The sequence below is a fragment of the Macaca nemestrina genome, chromosome 12, assembly GCF_043159975.1.
Source record: "Macaca nemestrina isolate mMacNem1 chromosome 12, mMacNem.hap1, whole genome shotgun sequence".
Lineage (NCBI taxonomy): Eukaryota > Metazoa > Chordata > Mammalia > Primates > Cercopithecidae > Macaca > Macaca nemestrina.
In genome coordinates this window covers 117,111,003-117,126,046 of record NC_092136.1, presented here as the reverse complement: position 1 = coordinate 117,126,046, position 15,044 = coordinate 117,111,003, and the positions used below count along the sequence as shown (strand labels likewise).

The following is a 15,044-nucleotide window of genomic DNA, read 5'->3' as shown; positions in this document are numbered from 1 at the left end:
TAGAAAGGAAGGCAATTAGGAAAATTTCAAAGGAAATGAAAATAAGACCTGTTGAATTTAAATTATTCAGTTTGATGGTCAGAAGGCAGAGATATAAAGAAGTTTGTCTATTTATTAATTAATTAGAACAACGGTGAATGGTTCTCCAATAAGCAGAGAAAATAAAACCTATAATATAAACAAATAACCATTCATTCAACATTTATTGTGGCAGTTTAGATTTAAATAACTTTATATCAAGGGCTGTATGATTCTGAAACAAATAATTAAAAATCCCGGAAAGTCTTTTCTCCTGAACACATTTAAGAAACTAGGTATCACTTTGGGCATGATTTGTTTAGAAGCAGGAAGATGAAAAAAGGGTAGCCTGTAGAAGACCTTGCCACCCCAAGAAATCACTGATCTTATTGCTTGGTCCTTGGGGGACTCACTCTCCTTCCGTGCCAGGACACAGGTACCTGCCTTTTTTTTCTCCTAGATCATTGGAGGTATCGACCACTCGCTGTACACAGGCAGTCTCTGGTATACACCCATCCGGCGGGAGTGGTATTATGAGGTGATCATTGTGCGGGTGGAGATCAATGGACAGGATCTGAAAATGGACTGCAAGGAGGTAATAAAACCAAGGGAGACCCAGGGAACGTAAAGGGGTCGGCAGTACAATGTGAAGGAAGCCTCTGGTTATGATGTTGAGAGGATGAGGCAGAAGTAATAGGACCTGCAGAAAGGGTTGGAAGTTGAGCCTAGAACAGGGGCTTAATGGTCACACAGCAGGATCTGAGGTTTGGGGCCTAGGGACTGGTAGTGAAAAAAAAAAAATATGGAACTAGCTCTGATGTCTGGACTGTAGTCACTGCCTTGCTTCGTAGCCTTGGGCAAGTCTTTTGTGAGACAGGGTGAGAGAATGAAGGGTCTGTCTTTGGAGTCAGGAAGACCCAGATCTGAATGTAGCTCTGATTTCTACTAGCTATGTACCCTTAGGCCAGTTACTATTCTGTGTTTCAGTTTCCTTATCTGCAAAACAGGTAAAAACAACTTGCTCAGAATATCAGAGATAATGTATAAAGTGTTTATCTCTGTGGTTGGCAGTACTCAATAAAAGGTAAATCATTTATGTCTTCCTTCCCTAGATTCTTACGTTAAATTAGAATAGATATAAATGTACTAAGAAAAGTTAAAAGCGGCCGGGCGTGGTGGCTCATACCTGTAATCCCAGCACTTTGGGAGACCAAGGCGGGGCAGATCATTTGAGGTCAGGAATTCGAGACCAGCCTGGCCAACATGGTGAAACCCATCTCTACTAAAAATAACCAGGTGTGGTGGCAGGCACCTGTAGTCCCAGCTACTTGGGAGGCTGAGGCAAAAGAATGGTTTGAACCCAGGAGGCAGAGGTTACAGTGATCCAAGATCACACCACTGCACTCCAGCCTGGGTGACAGAGCCAGACTCCGTCTCAAAAAAAAAAAAAAAAAAAAAAGAAAGAAAGGAAGAAAAGTTAAAAGCACTATACAGGGTATTTTTATTTTCAAGTTTGGAGACTACCTGCCAACCCAAGATAACAAGAATAAACATTTACCAAGTGCCTTCTATCTTCTGGGCACAATTCTAAGTGCTTTAAATGGTTGATTTATTTAATCCTTACAATAACCCTTTTAGGTAGGTACTATTTTTATCCTCACTTTAGAGATGAAGAAACAGAAGCACAGAAGTTAACTTGTCCAAGCAGGTACACTTAGGAGGTGCCAAAGCCAAGATGCCAACCCGGCCGCGGCCCCAGCCCCAGCAATAACCCCCTACTGCCCAGAGCCCGGCATCAAAAACCTTTTGACTCTTCTACCTCTCTCTTTCCCCTCTTAGTACAACTATGACAAGAGCATTGTGGACAGTGGCACCACCAACCTTCGTTTGCCCAAGAAAGTGTTTGAAGCTGCAGTCAAATCCATCAAGGCAGCCTCCTCCGTGAGTGGACTAAGGATGGGGGTAAAAGAGATGGTACAGTGTCAGAGGGAGGTGGTGAGAGTCACATTCTTCAGCAACAGCCAAGATGTCTGCACTTAGACCCTTCTACTCAGAGCTTTTAAAACACTCTTCCCCTAGCCAGGCATGGTGGTTCACACCCGTAATCCCAGCACTTTGGGAGGCCAAGGTGGCCAGATCACTAGGTCAGGAGTTCAAGACCAGCCTGACCAACATGGTGAAACCCCATCTCTACTAAAAGTACAAAAATTAGCTGGGTGTGGTGGCGCGAGCCTGTAATCCTAGCTACTCGGGGGGCTGAGACAGGAAAATCGCTTGAACCCAGGAGGTGGAGGTTGCGGTGAGCCATGATCGCACCACTGCACTCCAGCCTGGGCAACAGAGTGAGACTCTGTTTAAAAAAAAAAAAAACAAAAAACTCTTCCCCCACTTTATGGCTACCACTTTGCTCATCACACAATCCCCCTGGTACAAAAGTTTGACATCACACTCCCACTCTCTTCCTGTAATTCTTTGGTTGGTTTACCCCTCCCCACTTTGGATATTTCACTGGAAAAGCAAATGAAGGGCCCAGTTAATGTATCTGAACATGGGAGGGGTGAGATGATAAAGAGTCTTTTCCTCATTGTTACCCCTTCTTGCCAACGCAGACAGAGAAGTTCCCTGATGGTTTCTGGCTAGGAGAGCAGCTGGTGTGCTGGCAAGCAGGCACCACCCCTTGGAACATTTTCCCAGTCATCTCACTCTACCTAATGGGTGAGGTTACCAACCAGTCCTTCCGCATCACCATCCTTCCGCAGGTATGTCCCAGCCTGAGTCAGGGGGATCTCTCTTAAAAGTACACACTGGGAGACAGTGAGCAGGTATGGCTTGCCAGAACTTGGAAGACAAAACAGATGAGTAGTGTCCAGTGGTAAAGGGGTCTTAGAAAACCCGTTAGAGCTCAGGGATGGTAAAGGGAAGGGCACAGATGCCTACAAGGCAGAGATGGGGTGAAGGAGAGTGAGGAAGACACTCACCCTGTGATTGCTTACCCCTAGCAATACCTGCGGCCAGTGGAAGATGTGGCCACGTCCCAAGACGACTGTTACAAGTTTGCCATCTCACAGTCATCCACGGGCACTGTTATGGGAGCTGTTATCATGGAGGGCTTCTACGTTGTCTTTGATCGGGCCCGAAAACGAATTGGCTTTGCTGTCAGCGCTTGCCATGGTGAGAGTGCCAGGGCTGAGGGTCTGGGGTCAGTCTCGCCATATTTTCCTTGTCTAACAACAGTTAGTATACCTGGGCCCGTCAGTTTACAGGAGGGTAGTAACAGTTGCCTCAAACCCAAGTCAACAGTTGTGCAAAAGGTAGTGTCAATGCTCATCCTTTTTTTGTACTGCCTGCCATAATGACCACTGCCTGGATTGGTAACCTCTGTTGGAAACCCAGAGCAGCGAGAGCTACCTGTGTACCTTGGGAAGCTCTTGATGCAAGGGTAGCAGGCTGAGCCTATAGTGACCCTGTCAGCTGCCACATGGTGAGGTTGAATGCTACTTCAGAAAGATGGCAGGGTTTTGCAGTTGAATTTCAGCAGCAGAAACTAAGTTTACTAGGTGTGGCTTTTGGTCAATTCAGAACTACTGAGTTGTAGTTATCACTCCTATCGGTTGGGTATACAAGGAAGGGCTGCTACTCCCAGTGACTTGGGAGGGGAGACAGGCCCCTACCTGGTGCTGGCTTCCCAGCCTGCTCCTAAATATCTCCTGGGAAGGAGACTGGATAGCTTCTGCATGGGCTAATTTCAAGGCCTCACTATCAGGAAGTTCTTTTTGTTATGTAACCCAAACTGCTCTATGACAATGACAGCTGTCCATTCACATTTACCCTCTCCCCAGTGCACGATGAGTTCAGGACGGCAGCGGTGGAAGGCCCTTTTGTCACCCCGGACATGGAAGACTGTGGCTACAACATTCCACAGACAGATGAGTCAACCCTCATGACCATAGCCTATGTCATGGCTGCCATCTGCGCCCTCTTCATGCTGCCACTCTGCCTCATGGTGTGTCAGTGGCGCTGCCTCCGCTGCCTGCGCCAGCAGCATGATGACTTTGCTGATGACATCTCCCTGCTGAAGTGAGGAGGCCCATGGGCAGAAGATAGAGATTCCCCTGGACCACACCTCCGTGGTTCACTTTGGTCACAAGTAGGAGACACAGATGGCACCTGTGGCCAGAGCACCTCAGGACCCTCCCCACCCACCAAATGCCTCTGCCTTGATGGAGAAGAAGGAAAAGGCTGGCAAGGTGGGTTCCAGGGACTGTACCTGTAGGAAATAGAAAAGAGAAGAAAGAAGCACTCTGGTGGCGGGAATACTCTTGGTCACCTCAAATTTAAGTTGGGAAATTCTGCTGCTTGAAACTTCAGCCCTGAACCTTTGTCCACCATTCCTTCTCCAACCCAAAGTATTCTTCTTTTCTTAGTTTCAGAAGTACTGGCATCACACCCAGGTTACCCTGGTGTGTGTCCCTGTGGTACCCTGGCAGAGAAGAGACCAAGCTTGTTTCCCCGCTGGCCAAAGTCAGTAGGAGAGGATGCAGTTTGCTATTTGCTTTAGAGACAGGGACTGTATAAACAAGCCTAACATTGGTGCAAAGATTGCCTCTTGAATTAAAAAAAAAAAACTAGATTGAATATTTATACAAATGGGGGCGGTTGGAAAGAGGAGAAGGAGAGGGAGTACAAAGACAGGGAATAGTGGGATCGAAGCTAGGAAAAGCAGAAACACAACCACTCACCAGTCCTAGTTTTAGACCTCATCTCCAAGATAGCATCCCATCTCATAGGATGGGTGTTGTTTCAATGTTTTCTTTTCTGTGGTTGCAGCCTGACCAAAAGTGAGATGGGAAGGGCTTATCTAGCCAAAGAGCTCTTTTTTTAGCTCTCTTAAATGAAGTGCCCACTAAAAAGTTCCACTTAACACATGAATTTCTACCATATTAATTTCACTTGTCTCTACGTGAACCCTTATTCTACATATGATAGGTAGCACCGAAATATCCTAACCCCCTAAGCTCCAGGTGCCCTGTGAGAGAGCAACTGGACTATATAGCAGGGCTGGGCTCTGTCTTCCTGGTCACAGGTTCACTCTTTCCCCCAAATCTTCCTCTGGAGCTTTGCAGCCAAGGTGCTAAAAGGAATAGGTAGGAGACCTCTTCCTCCTAATCCTTAAAAGCATAATGTTGAAGATTCATTCAACAGCTGATGCCCTATAACCCCTGCCTGGATTTCTTCCTATTAGGCTATAAGAAGTAGCAAGATCTTTACATAATTCAGAGTGGTTTCATTGCCTTCCTGCCCTCTCTAATGGCCCCTCCATTTATTTGACTAAAGCATCACACAGTGGCACTAGTATTATACCAGGAGTATGAGAAATACAGTGCTTTCTGGCTCTAACATCATTGCCTTCAGTATCAAGGCTGCCTGGAGAAAGGATGGCAGCTTCAGGGCTTCCTTATGTTCTCCACCACAAGAGCTCCTTGATGAAGGCCATCTTTTTCCCCTATCCTGCTCTCCCCTCCCGGCTCCTAACGGTACGTGGGTACCCAGGCTGGTTCTTGGGCTAGGTAGTGGGGACCAAGTTCATTACCTCCCTATCAGTTCTAGCATAGTAAACTATGGTACCAGTGTTAGTGGGAAGAGCTGGATTTTCCTGGTATACCCACTGCATCCTACTCCTATCTGGTCAACACGCTGCTTCCAGGTATGGGACCTGCCAAGTGTGGAATTACCTGATAAGGGAGAAGGAAATATAAGGAGGGCCTCTGGTGTTCCTGGCCTCAGCCAGCTGCCCACAAGCCATAAACCAATAAAATAAGAATACTGAGTCAGTTTTTTATCTGGGTTCTCTTCATTCCCACTGCACTTGGTGCTGCTTTGGCTGACTGGGAACACCCCATAACTACAGAGCCTGACAGGAAGACTGGAGACTGTCCACTTCTAGCTCGGAACTTACTGTGTAAATAAACTTCCAGAACTGCTACCATGAAGTGAAAATGCCACATTCTGCTTTATAATTTCTACCCATGTTGGGAAAAACTGGCTTTTTCCCAGCCCTTTCCAGGGCATAAAATTCAACCCCTTCAATAGCAAGTCCCATCAGCCTATTATTTTTTTTAAAGAAAACCTGCACTTGTTTTTCTTTTTACAGTTACTTCCTTCCTACCCCAAAACTGTAAGTGTAAAAAAAAAAGTCTTAACAGCTTCTTGCTTGTAAAAATATGTATTATACATCTCTATTTTTAAATTCTCCTGAAAAATGACTGTCCCATTCTCCACTCACTGTATTTGGGGCCTTTCCCATTGGTCTGCATGGCTTTTACCATTGCAGGCCAGTGGACAGAGGGAGAAGGGAGAACAGGGGTGGCCAACACTTGTGTTGCTTTCTGACTGATCCTGAACAAGAAAGAGTAACACTGAGGCCCTCGCTCCCATGCACAACTCTCCAAAACACTTATCCTGCTAGAATGGGCTTTCCAGGGTCTTTACTGGGAAGCAGTTAAGCCCCCTCCTCACCACTTCCTTTTTTCTTTCTTTACTCCTTTGGCTTCAGAGGATTTTGAAAAAGAAACAATATGCTTTACACTCATTTCCAATTTCTAAATTTTCAGGGGATACTGAAAAATACGGCAGGTGGCCTAAGGCTGCTATAAAGTTGAGGGGAGAGGAAATCTTAAGATTACAAGATAAAAAATGAATCCCCTAAACGAAAAGAACAATGGAACTGGTCTTCCATTTTGCCACCTTTCCTGTTCATGACAGCTACTAACCTGGAGACAGTAACATTTCATTAACCAAAGAAAGTGGGTCACCTGACCTCTGAAGAGCTGAGTACTCAGGCCACTCCAATCACCCTACAAGATGCCAAGGAGGTCCCAGGAAGTCCAGCTCCTTAAACTGATGCTAGTCAATAAACCTGGGCAAGTGAGGCAAGAGAAATGAGAAAGAATCCATCTGTGAGGTGACAGGCAGGGATGAAAGAGAAAGAAGGAGAAGAGTATCAAAAGCAGAGAGGAGATCATTTAGTTGGGTCTGAAAGGAAAAGTCTTTGCTATCTGACATGTATTGCTAATACCTGTAAGCATTTTAGGTCCCATAATGGAAAAAAAAAATCAGCTATTGGTAGTCCTTTGCCTGGAGTCAGTTTTTTTAAAAAGTTAACTCTTAGTTTTTACTTGTTTAATTCTAAAAGAGAAGGGAGCTGAGGCCATTCCCTGTAGGAGTAAAGATAAAAGGATAGGAAAAGATTCAAAGCTCTAACAGAGTCACAGCTTTCCCAGGTATAAAACCTAAAATTAAGAAGTACGACAAGCAAAGGTGGAAAATGATCTAGTTCCTGATAGCTACCCATAGAGCAAGTGATTTATAAATTTGAAATCCAAACTGTTTTCTTAATATCACTTTGGTCTCCATTGTTCCCAGGACAGGAAATATGTCCCCCATAACTTTCTTGCTTCAAAAATTAAAATCCAGCATCCCAAGATCATTCTGCAAGTAATTTTGCACAGACATCTCCTCACCCCAGTGCCTGTCTGGAGCTCACCCAAGGTCACCAAACAACTTGGTTGTGAACCAACTGCCTTAACCTTCAGGGGGAGGGGGATTAGCTAGACTAGGAGACCAGAAGTGAATGGGAAAGGGTGAGGACTTCACAATGTTGGCTGGTCAGAGCTTGATTAGAAGCCAAGCCAGTGGCAGCAAAGGAAGGCTTGGCCCAGGAAAAACCTGTGGGTTGTGCTAATTTCTATCCAGAAAATAGACTGGACAGAAGCTTGTGGGGTGCATGGAGGAACTGGGACCTGGTTATGTTGTTATTCTCGGACTGTGAATTTTGGTGATGTAAAACAGAATATTCTGTAAACCTAACATCTGTATAAATAATGAGCGTTAACACAGTAAAATATTCAATAAGAAGTCAAACTACTAGGGTTACTTTTTTTTCCTCAATCAGAGTCTCATTTTATCCATTTGGAGTAGAGTGGCTAAAACAATACTGAGGCTTCTGGAAGCTTTCAGTAAACAAGGCATCTGGTTGGACAGTGGGTGAGCACCAGGCTTTAAATCTGCATACATGAGCCTTAAGAAAATGGACTAGAGGCTGAGCCAAACCAAAGCAGAATGGCCTTAGAGCAACAGCAGGTTCCTAGGTGGTTTTTATATTGTATTTGAAAACAGCCCTGGGCGGGGATATCATAATTTCAAGGCCAAACTAAACATCATCTTCCCTACAATCTGTATCCCCCAAAGGAATTGCAAGATGAGGGGGAACAGACTGTTTCTGCATAATATACATACTTTCATTTACGAACATTGGAATACAGACTTTCTATACACACATTACCTATATAATAAAAATGTACATGGCATGAGTATATGTCACTGTATAAATATAGAGTTTTAGAAATCTTGAACCCGCGCTTCCTGTTCACATCAGTTTCTCTTCTTCTTCCTCCCCAGTCAGGTCCGTCATTTAAGAGTTGGACAAAAGGGACAAGTGTCATTTGTGTTGGTCTGGGCCCAGAATTTTATACACTGGAAAGAAAGAAAGACACACCTCAGGTTTATCTGGAAAGACAAAGGGAAGGAAGGAGAGAATGCCAATAAGGTTCAACAAGGCCTAAGTCAGAAAAGTTCTTACACTGAGGTACAAGAGGGGCTTTTTTTTCTTTTTTCTTTTTTTTCTTTTTGAGACAGAGTCTCACTCTATTGACCAGGCTGGAATGCAGTGGTGCGATCTCAGCTCACTGGAACCTCTGCTTCCTGGATTCAAGCTATTCTCCTGCCTCAGCCTCCCGAGTAGCTGGGATTACAGGCAGGCATCCACCACCATTCCCGGCTAATTTTTGTATTTTTAGTAGAGATGGGGTTTCACTTTGTTGGCCAGGCTGGTCTCAAACTCTGGCCTCAAGTGATCTGCCTGCCTCAGCCTCCCAAAGTGCTGGGATTACAGGTGTGAGCCACCACGTCCGGCCCCAAGAAGGGCTATTCAATGGCTCTTACCCTAAAAGAATCCTCAGTGCAAGTGAACCTTTTTAAGAGGAACATTAACAATGAACTGATGAAAGTGTTCATGATGCTGCTTTTTGTTGAATGTCTAGTGCGGCTTGCTTCCCCTTAGGATCCATTTCGCCTGAGATGAACGTCTCTGTTCTAATACCTGACACCCTCAAATCTTATTCAGGAATTTTTCTTACTAAGAATTTAGATGTAAATTCAGTTTCTACCTCTTGGAAAAGCAAAATGAACAAAACAAAATGGTTAAGAGGAAATCATCCCTGCTACTAAGAGACTTAACTCTGCCTGGCAACATGAAAAAATAGGAATGACTTGTCAGCCTGTGAAGATAATCTCTAACCGGCAAGCCTTCCAAGCTATTCTGTAATGGAGTTCTTAATCTCATACTCAGGTCCTCCATTCCATTCCTCTCATCTAGGCAAAGTCTTCTGACAATGCTATATTTTGAACAATAGTTAGATATGTGGGATTATCACTCATTGTCAATTTTCCAGGAAAGTGATTTAGTGCTCAGTATGAATTGCTTATCCAGTCCCCTGAAGGGAATGGGGTAAAAAGTTGAGAGATCCTAACTGCAGTATTCTGAATTCTGCTAATGTTTAAGCCACAATTTACTGAAAACCTTATGAGTAGATATTAGAGACCAGGTGCAGTGGCTCACACATGTAATCCCAGCACTTCGGGAGGCTGAGGCAGGAGGATCACCTGAGCCCAGGAGTTTGAGACAGCCTAGGCAACATAACAAGACCTTGTCTCTACTAAAAAAGAAAAAAAAATTAGCTGGGCATGATGGCATGTACCTGTAGTCTCAGCTACTCAAGAGACTGAAGCACCTTGAGCCTGGGAAATTGAGGCTGTAGTGAGCTATAATCATGCCACTGCATTCCAGGCTGGGCAACAGAATAAAACCCTGTCTCAAAAGACAAACAAAAAAAGACTGGGCACGGTAGCTCACGCCTGTACTCCCAACACTTTGGGAGGCCGAGATGGGCGGATCACAAGGTCAGGAGTTTGAGACCCACCTGGCCAATATGGCGAAACCCCGTCTCTACTAAAAACACAAAAATTAGCCAGGCGTGTTGGCAGGCGCCTGTAGTCCCAGCTACTCAGGAGGCTGAGGCAGGAGAATCACTTGAACCTGAGAGGTGGAGGTTGCAGTGAGCTGAGATCATACCATTGCACTCCAGCCTGGGCAACAGAGCAAGACTCTGTCTAAAAAAATTTAAAAAAGCACCAACACAGTAAAAGAGAAGTTATTTTAGCTATCAGGAGAAAAAAAAGTAGAAAATGAGAAAGAAAAATTATTTTAGCTGTCAGAAGAGAAAGTGTAGACAATGAAGAAGGTCTGTAACACCTACCTCCTTGTGCAATACATGGGTACACGCCATTGGATGCAGCTCACTGGGCTGGACGAGTTTCTGGCACATTAGACATAGCTTACAGGTGGCTGGAGCCTGTAGAACAGAGGCGGCATGGTCAAAAGGTAAGGTACCTCTGGGTCTTCTTGCCTTTTATGCCCATAATTCCATGTAGCAAAAAGATTTATATCAAAATAAATAAAAAGCCAAATATAGATTCTTGCCTAAAATATTTGCATTTTCCCAGTAGGGCTGCAAATAACCCAACTGATGGTTTCTTCCTGCACTCCACCTGTAAACCCACTCCTTCCTCACCTCCAGCTTCTCCATATCACAGTGTTCAAAGAAAAAGAGTCTTACATGTGAAGACCTTCCAGGATATGAAACTTGGGCAGAAGGCAAGAACATTGGAGTACTGATTTGAGCCAGTGGAGCAGGGAACAAGGCCCGGATGCGACCAAGTGGCTGTAGGTAGAAACATTGTCAGAGTAAGGGAAGAGAATCTGAGTAACACAGCATATCACAAAAATCACTTATTTCCCAGTCCAGCAAAGGAAAAAAGCAGACTAGCCACCTCTGACTGGAATGCTTCTTCCCTCCCCACAAGAAATCTACCTCTTCCCCAGCCCTCAGCAGGCCTCAGTTCTCTCCCAAGTGGCTTTTCTCACCTGAGTACTTGCTGCCACCCGCTCATGCTCTGCCAGTCGTGCAGCAACCAACTGGATAAGTTCCTCCATGGTCAGGCCTGCCATGGTGGTACGTGCTGTCTTGATCTGCTGAAGAATGTTGGTCATCTGGGCCCTGAGAAAGAAAAACGTTGAGGGAGAGAAAGCCTACACTATACCCACAGGAAACACCCATGTAACCTCTTCTATTTTAACCCATAAGCATTTATCTGATAAAGACATCTGAATCAGTCCTTGAAGATACTTACTTATTGCACTGTGGGAACCGAGTCAGCAGCTTCTCCAGGATCTTCTCCAGTTTGTCTACTGGTTGGGGCCGGGGAGTTTCAGTAGAAGCCTTAACACCGCCCAAGCCTGGGGGAGGCGGGATGGAGGCGGCAGGGGGCATGTGTGGACCGTGGGGGCTGACAAGGGAACCCAAGCCAGGGCTGTTTCTGCCATGGGAGCCAGGAAGGGATGAGGAAGGCTGGTTGGACTGGGAAAGGGCAGGGTTCAGAATTGGGAAAGACAAGGAGCGGGGATCTGCACTGGGCATAACCATGGGCATTGTGACCTGCCCAATGGAGAAGGGCATCCGAGGAGCCAGAGAGGGACTGGGTTGGAACACCTGAAGCATGAAGTCTGTCTGCAGAGGAGAAGAGGTAGAGGACAAGAGAGAAAGGAAAAAAAGAAAGTTTACGAAACTGGAGAAGAAATCAATGAACAACTCTTGCAGTGAATAGGGATGATCCCAATATCTTCATAAAAAGAACACGTAGAGACTCTGCTTCTGCTACCAACACAGAAAGGTGAACTTCCCCCCAAAGCCAGCTCTCTTACCTCTGATGGAGGTGGAGGTAAAGTGGGAGTAGGGATTTGAGGAAGGCTGCTCAGCTTGGCTCCATTCCTCACTAACTGGATATGACTATTAAATTGGTCCTAAAAAAAAAAAAGAAGATTATTTTTACTGCTGAACTGACTGAGGCTCTCTAGAAAGACAGCACCATCCATTATCAGGAAAACTATTAAAGGAATAGTAGTTGCATTGCCCTAAATGGCAATGTAAAAGGCTATCTCCCGATTGCGGGAAGTGTTGAGCACAGACTAACACTGACTGAATGATGACTCATAAATACACTTACACGAACATTCTTTTTCATTATCCGAACTCCATTCAGTCTTGTCTCCCACTCCTGTTTGGAACGAACTGTCTCCAGTGTTGGGGGAGTTGACCTTTCAAGAAACCAATAGGAATTTACAGATTTAAAGAAAGCCCTGCTGGGCACAGTGACTCACGCCTGTAATCCCAGCACTTTGAGAGGCCAAGGCGGGCAGATCACTTGAGCTCAGGAGTTCCAGACCAGCCTAGGCAATGTGGCTAAACCCTGTCTCTTAAAAAAATGCAAAATTAGCCAGGTGTGGTGGCTCGCGCCTATAGTCCCAGCTACTTGGGAGGCTGAGGTAGGAGGATGGCTTGTGCTCAGAAGTCAGAGGCTGCAGTGAGCCAAGATGGTACCACTGCACTACAGAGGGAGACCCTGTCTTAAAAAAAAAAAAAAAAAAAGTCCAATTCCTAATTCTCTGAGATAGCAAAAGCAAAATAGTAGCTGGCTAACTGCCGTTGAGAAAAAGAGGTGGAAGCAGGTGCAGGAGAAGCCCAAGACTCTAATTCCTTTGCCTCACTTTAACTCCAGTATCTTTTAAGTATTTGAGAAAGAGAACCAACAACAGAGAGAACGTTCTTGTCTGCCTGAAAATGCCACAGGGGTCCTCCAAGTTCCATGGCAGAAAGAAAATAAATGACTACATAGGAAATGAATCTCCAAAGACCAGTGTTATGCTTTGATAGGTTAACAGATGCTGGTTATTTTTTATTTTTTAGAGACAGGGTCTCACTGTCGCCTAGGCTGGAGTGCAGTGGTGCAATCAAAGCTCACTGCAGCCTCAACCTCCTGGGCACAAGTCATCCTCCTGCCTCGACCTCCCAAAGTGCGGGATTATAGGAGCATGCTATTATATCTGGCTTTAACAGATAGTGTTTATCCAAATGGAAACAAAACATTAAAAAATGCAAAACTTTAAAACTGTAGAAGCGAAGAGTACAGAACTTTAGAATGTGGGAAGAAAAATCACTGAGCAATTGCTACTGCAGACAGAGATAGCCTTAAAATTCCTGTGCAGACAGAGTAAGTGCCAGACTACCTGGCCTAGGAATTAAAAAACCTAAACAAACAAACAAACAAACTGCAAGACAATTAAAGCTCTAGAATGGAACGGTACTTACTTGAGGTAAGTAAGGTGCAATTCTGCCTCCTTTTCTGCTTCTTCTAGTTTCAGTACCAGTAACTCTTTCCGGCTCTCTAGTGATAAGATCTAAGGAAGCCACACACATATAAATACTTTATTAATTTTACATACACAAAGCTACCCCTAGGTAGTGAAAACAAAAGCTTACTGGCTCTCCTATTACTATGCCAAAAGTAGACACCATCTGGAAGCCTGAAATTAAGACTTTCAAGATATCAGCTCCTCTTCTCACCTCTGCCTTCCAGGCCCGTTCAGTCTCTTCCATAATGTTCCTATTTATTTCGCCATCCTGATTCTTAAGTCTATCCAGTTCCATTTCCCACACCTCTCTGTAAGATAAGAAACCAAGAACAAGACTAAGGAAGAAAGATAAGCTTGTTGAGAGACACCAAGGCAAAAGTACAACCCAAAATTGGTCAGCCAAGTATGTTACAGGAAGTCTTACTCTTAGTATTAACTATATTTATTTTTCTTTCTTTTCTTTTTTTTTTGCTAATCAAAACAGAGCTGGAGTATAAGTATCAAATATAGACACAGACAAATAATGTTTACAGTGGTTTGCAATTGCATAAAGGCCCTATATTTGAAAGTAAAAATGTCGTGGCCGGGTGTGGTGGCTCGCGCCTGTAATCTCAGCACTTTGGAAGTCCAAGATGGGCAGATCACTTGAAGTCAGGAGTTTGAGACCAGCCTGGCCAGCATGGTTAAACCCCATCTCTACTAAAAATACAAAAATTAGCTGGGTGTGATGGCACACGCCTGTAGTCCCAGTTACTCAAAAGGGTGAGGCAAGAGAATTGTTTGAAACTGGGAGGCAGAGGTTGCAGTGAGCTGAGATCGTACCACTGCACTCCAGCCTAGGTTACAAAGCAAGACTCTTAGTCTCCAAAAAAAAAAAAAAAAAAAAGTTTGTATCTCCACTTCCTAAAATAACCTTACAGCAGGAAAGAGACTGCATCTTAGAACAAAAGCCCTCCACTGAAGGCAAAACGTTCTTCTATGTTCAAGAGGATTCAAAACCATTATGGCATTCTGCATTCTTATTTCCCAACATGTCTTTTAGTATGGGTCCTGAAGAATGCAGGAGTAAACACAGGGGTCTACCTTTTTGTTTGTTTGTTTTTTATAGACAGGGTCTCACTCTGTTGCCCAGACCAGAGTACAGTGCTATGATCTTGGTTCACTGCAGCCTCAACCCCCTGGACTCAAGCAATCTTCTTGCCTTAGCCTCCCAAGTTGCTGGGACTACAGACACACGCCACCACACCTGGCTGATGTTTGTTTATTATTTTTTGTAGAGACGGGGTCTCACTTTGTTCTACAGGCTGTTCTCAAACTTCTGGGCTCAAGTGATCCTGCCACCTCGGCCTCCACAGTGCTGGGATTACAGGCTACTGTGCCTGGCCAGAGGCCTACTTAATATTCACCCTTAATGCAGCAAATCACTAATTCGCTACTAAGCACACTGATACAAGCTTATTAATTTTCAATTTTCCTAGCTATAGTAAATATGCTTCAAAAGGAAAAAAAAGTTCTCTTCATACCTCAGGACTTCTCATTTTCCTTGGTTCCTCCCTTCTTACATGCTTTCTCCCCAACTCAGCATGAGAGTGACCAACTGTCCTGGTTTGCCCAGTACTGAGGCATTTCCCAGGATGGATGACTTTCAGTGCTAAAACTG

General features: G+C 44.6%; 2 protein-coding genes across 3 annotated transcripts in view; one reads left to right on the top strand and one right to left on the bottom strand.

Annotated features, from left to right (window-relative positions):
* LOC105476433 (beta-secretase 1) overlaps nucleotides 1-5,849 on the top strand; it is a 29,123-nt gene extending 23,274 nt beyond the window's left edge. Inside the window, exons 5-9 of the mRNA XM_011732392.3 lie at nucleotides 479-613; nucleotides 1,858-1,959; nucleotides 2,628-2,777; nucleotides 3,018-3,189; nucleotides 3,858-5,849. Coding sequence (XP_011730694.1) covers nucleotides 479-613; nucleotides 1,858-1,959; nucleotides 2,628-2,777; nucleotides 3,018-3,189; nucleotides 3,858-4,099 — 801 coding nt within the window. The 3' untranslated portion in view covers nucleotides 4,100-5,849. The remainder of the gene's footprint in view (nucleotides 1-478; nucleotides 614-1,857; nucleotides 1,960-2,627; nucleotides 2,778-3,017; nucleotides 3,190-3,857) is intronic.
* The window catches only part of LOC105476434 (ring finger protein 214), a 63,263-nt gene continuing 48,313 nt past the window's right edge, over nucleotides 95-15,044 (bottom strand). For both annotated transcript variants that reach the window (XM_071075991.1, XM_011732394.3), the window contains exons 7-15: nucleotides 13,596-13,692; nucleotides 13,341-13,429; nucleotides 12,199-12,289; nucleotides 11,897-11,995; nucleotides 11,326-11,702; nucleotides 11,060-11,192; nucleotides 10,752-10,856; nucleotides 10,392-10,487; nucleotides 95-8,550 (exon numbers count right to left, since the gene is read on the bottom strand). In XM_071075991.1, the coding sequence (XP_070932092.1) occupies nucleotides 8,485-8,550; nucleotides 10,392-10,487; nucleotides 10,752-10,856; nucleotides 11,060-11,192; nucleotides 11,326-11,702; nucleotides 11,897-11,995; nucleotides 12,199-12,289; nucleotides 13,341-13,429; nucleotides 13,596-13,692 (1,153 nt within the window). In that variant the 3' untranslated portion in view covers nucleotides 95-8,484. The remainder of the gene's footprint in view (nucleotides 8,551-10,391; nucleotides 10,488-10,751; nucleotides 10,857-11,059; nucleotides 11,193-11,325; nucleotides 11,703-11,896; nucleotides 11,996-12,198; nucleotides 12,290-13,340; nucleotides 13,430-13,595; nucleotides 13,693-15,044) is intronic.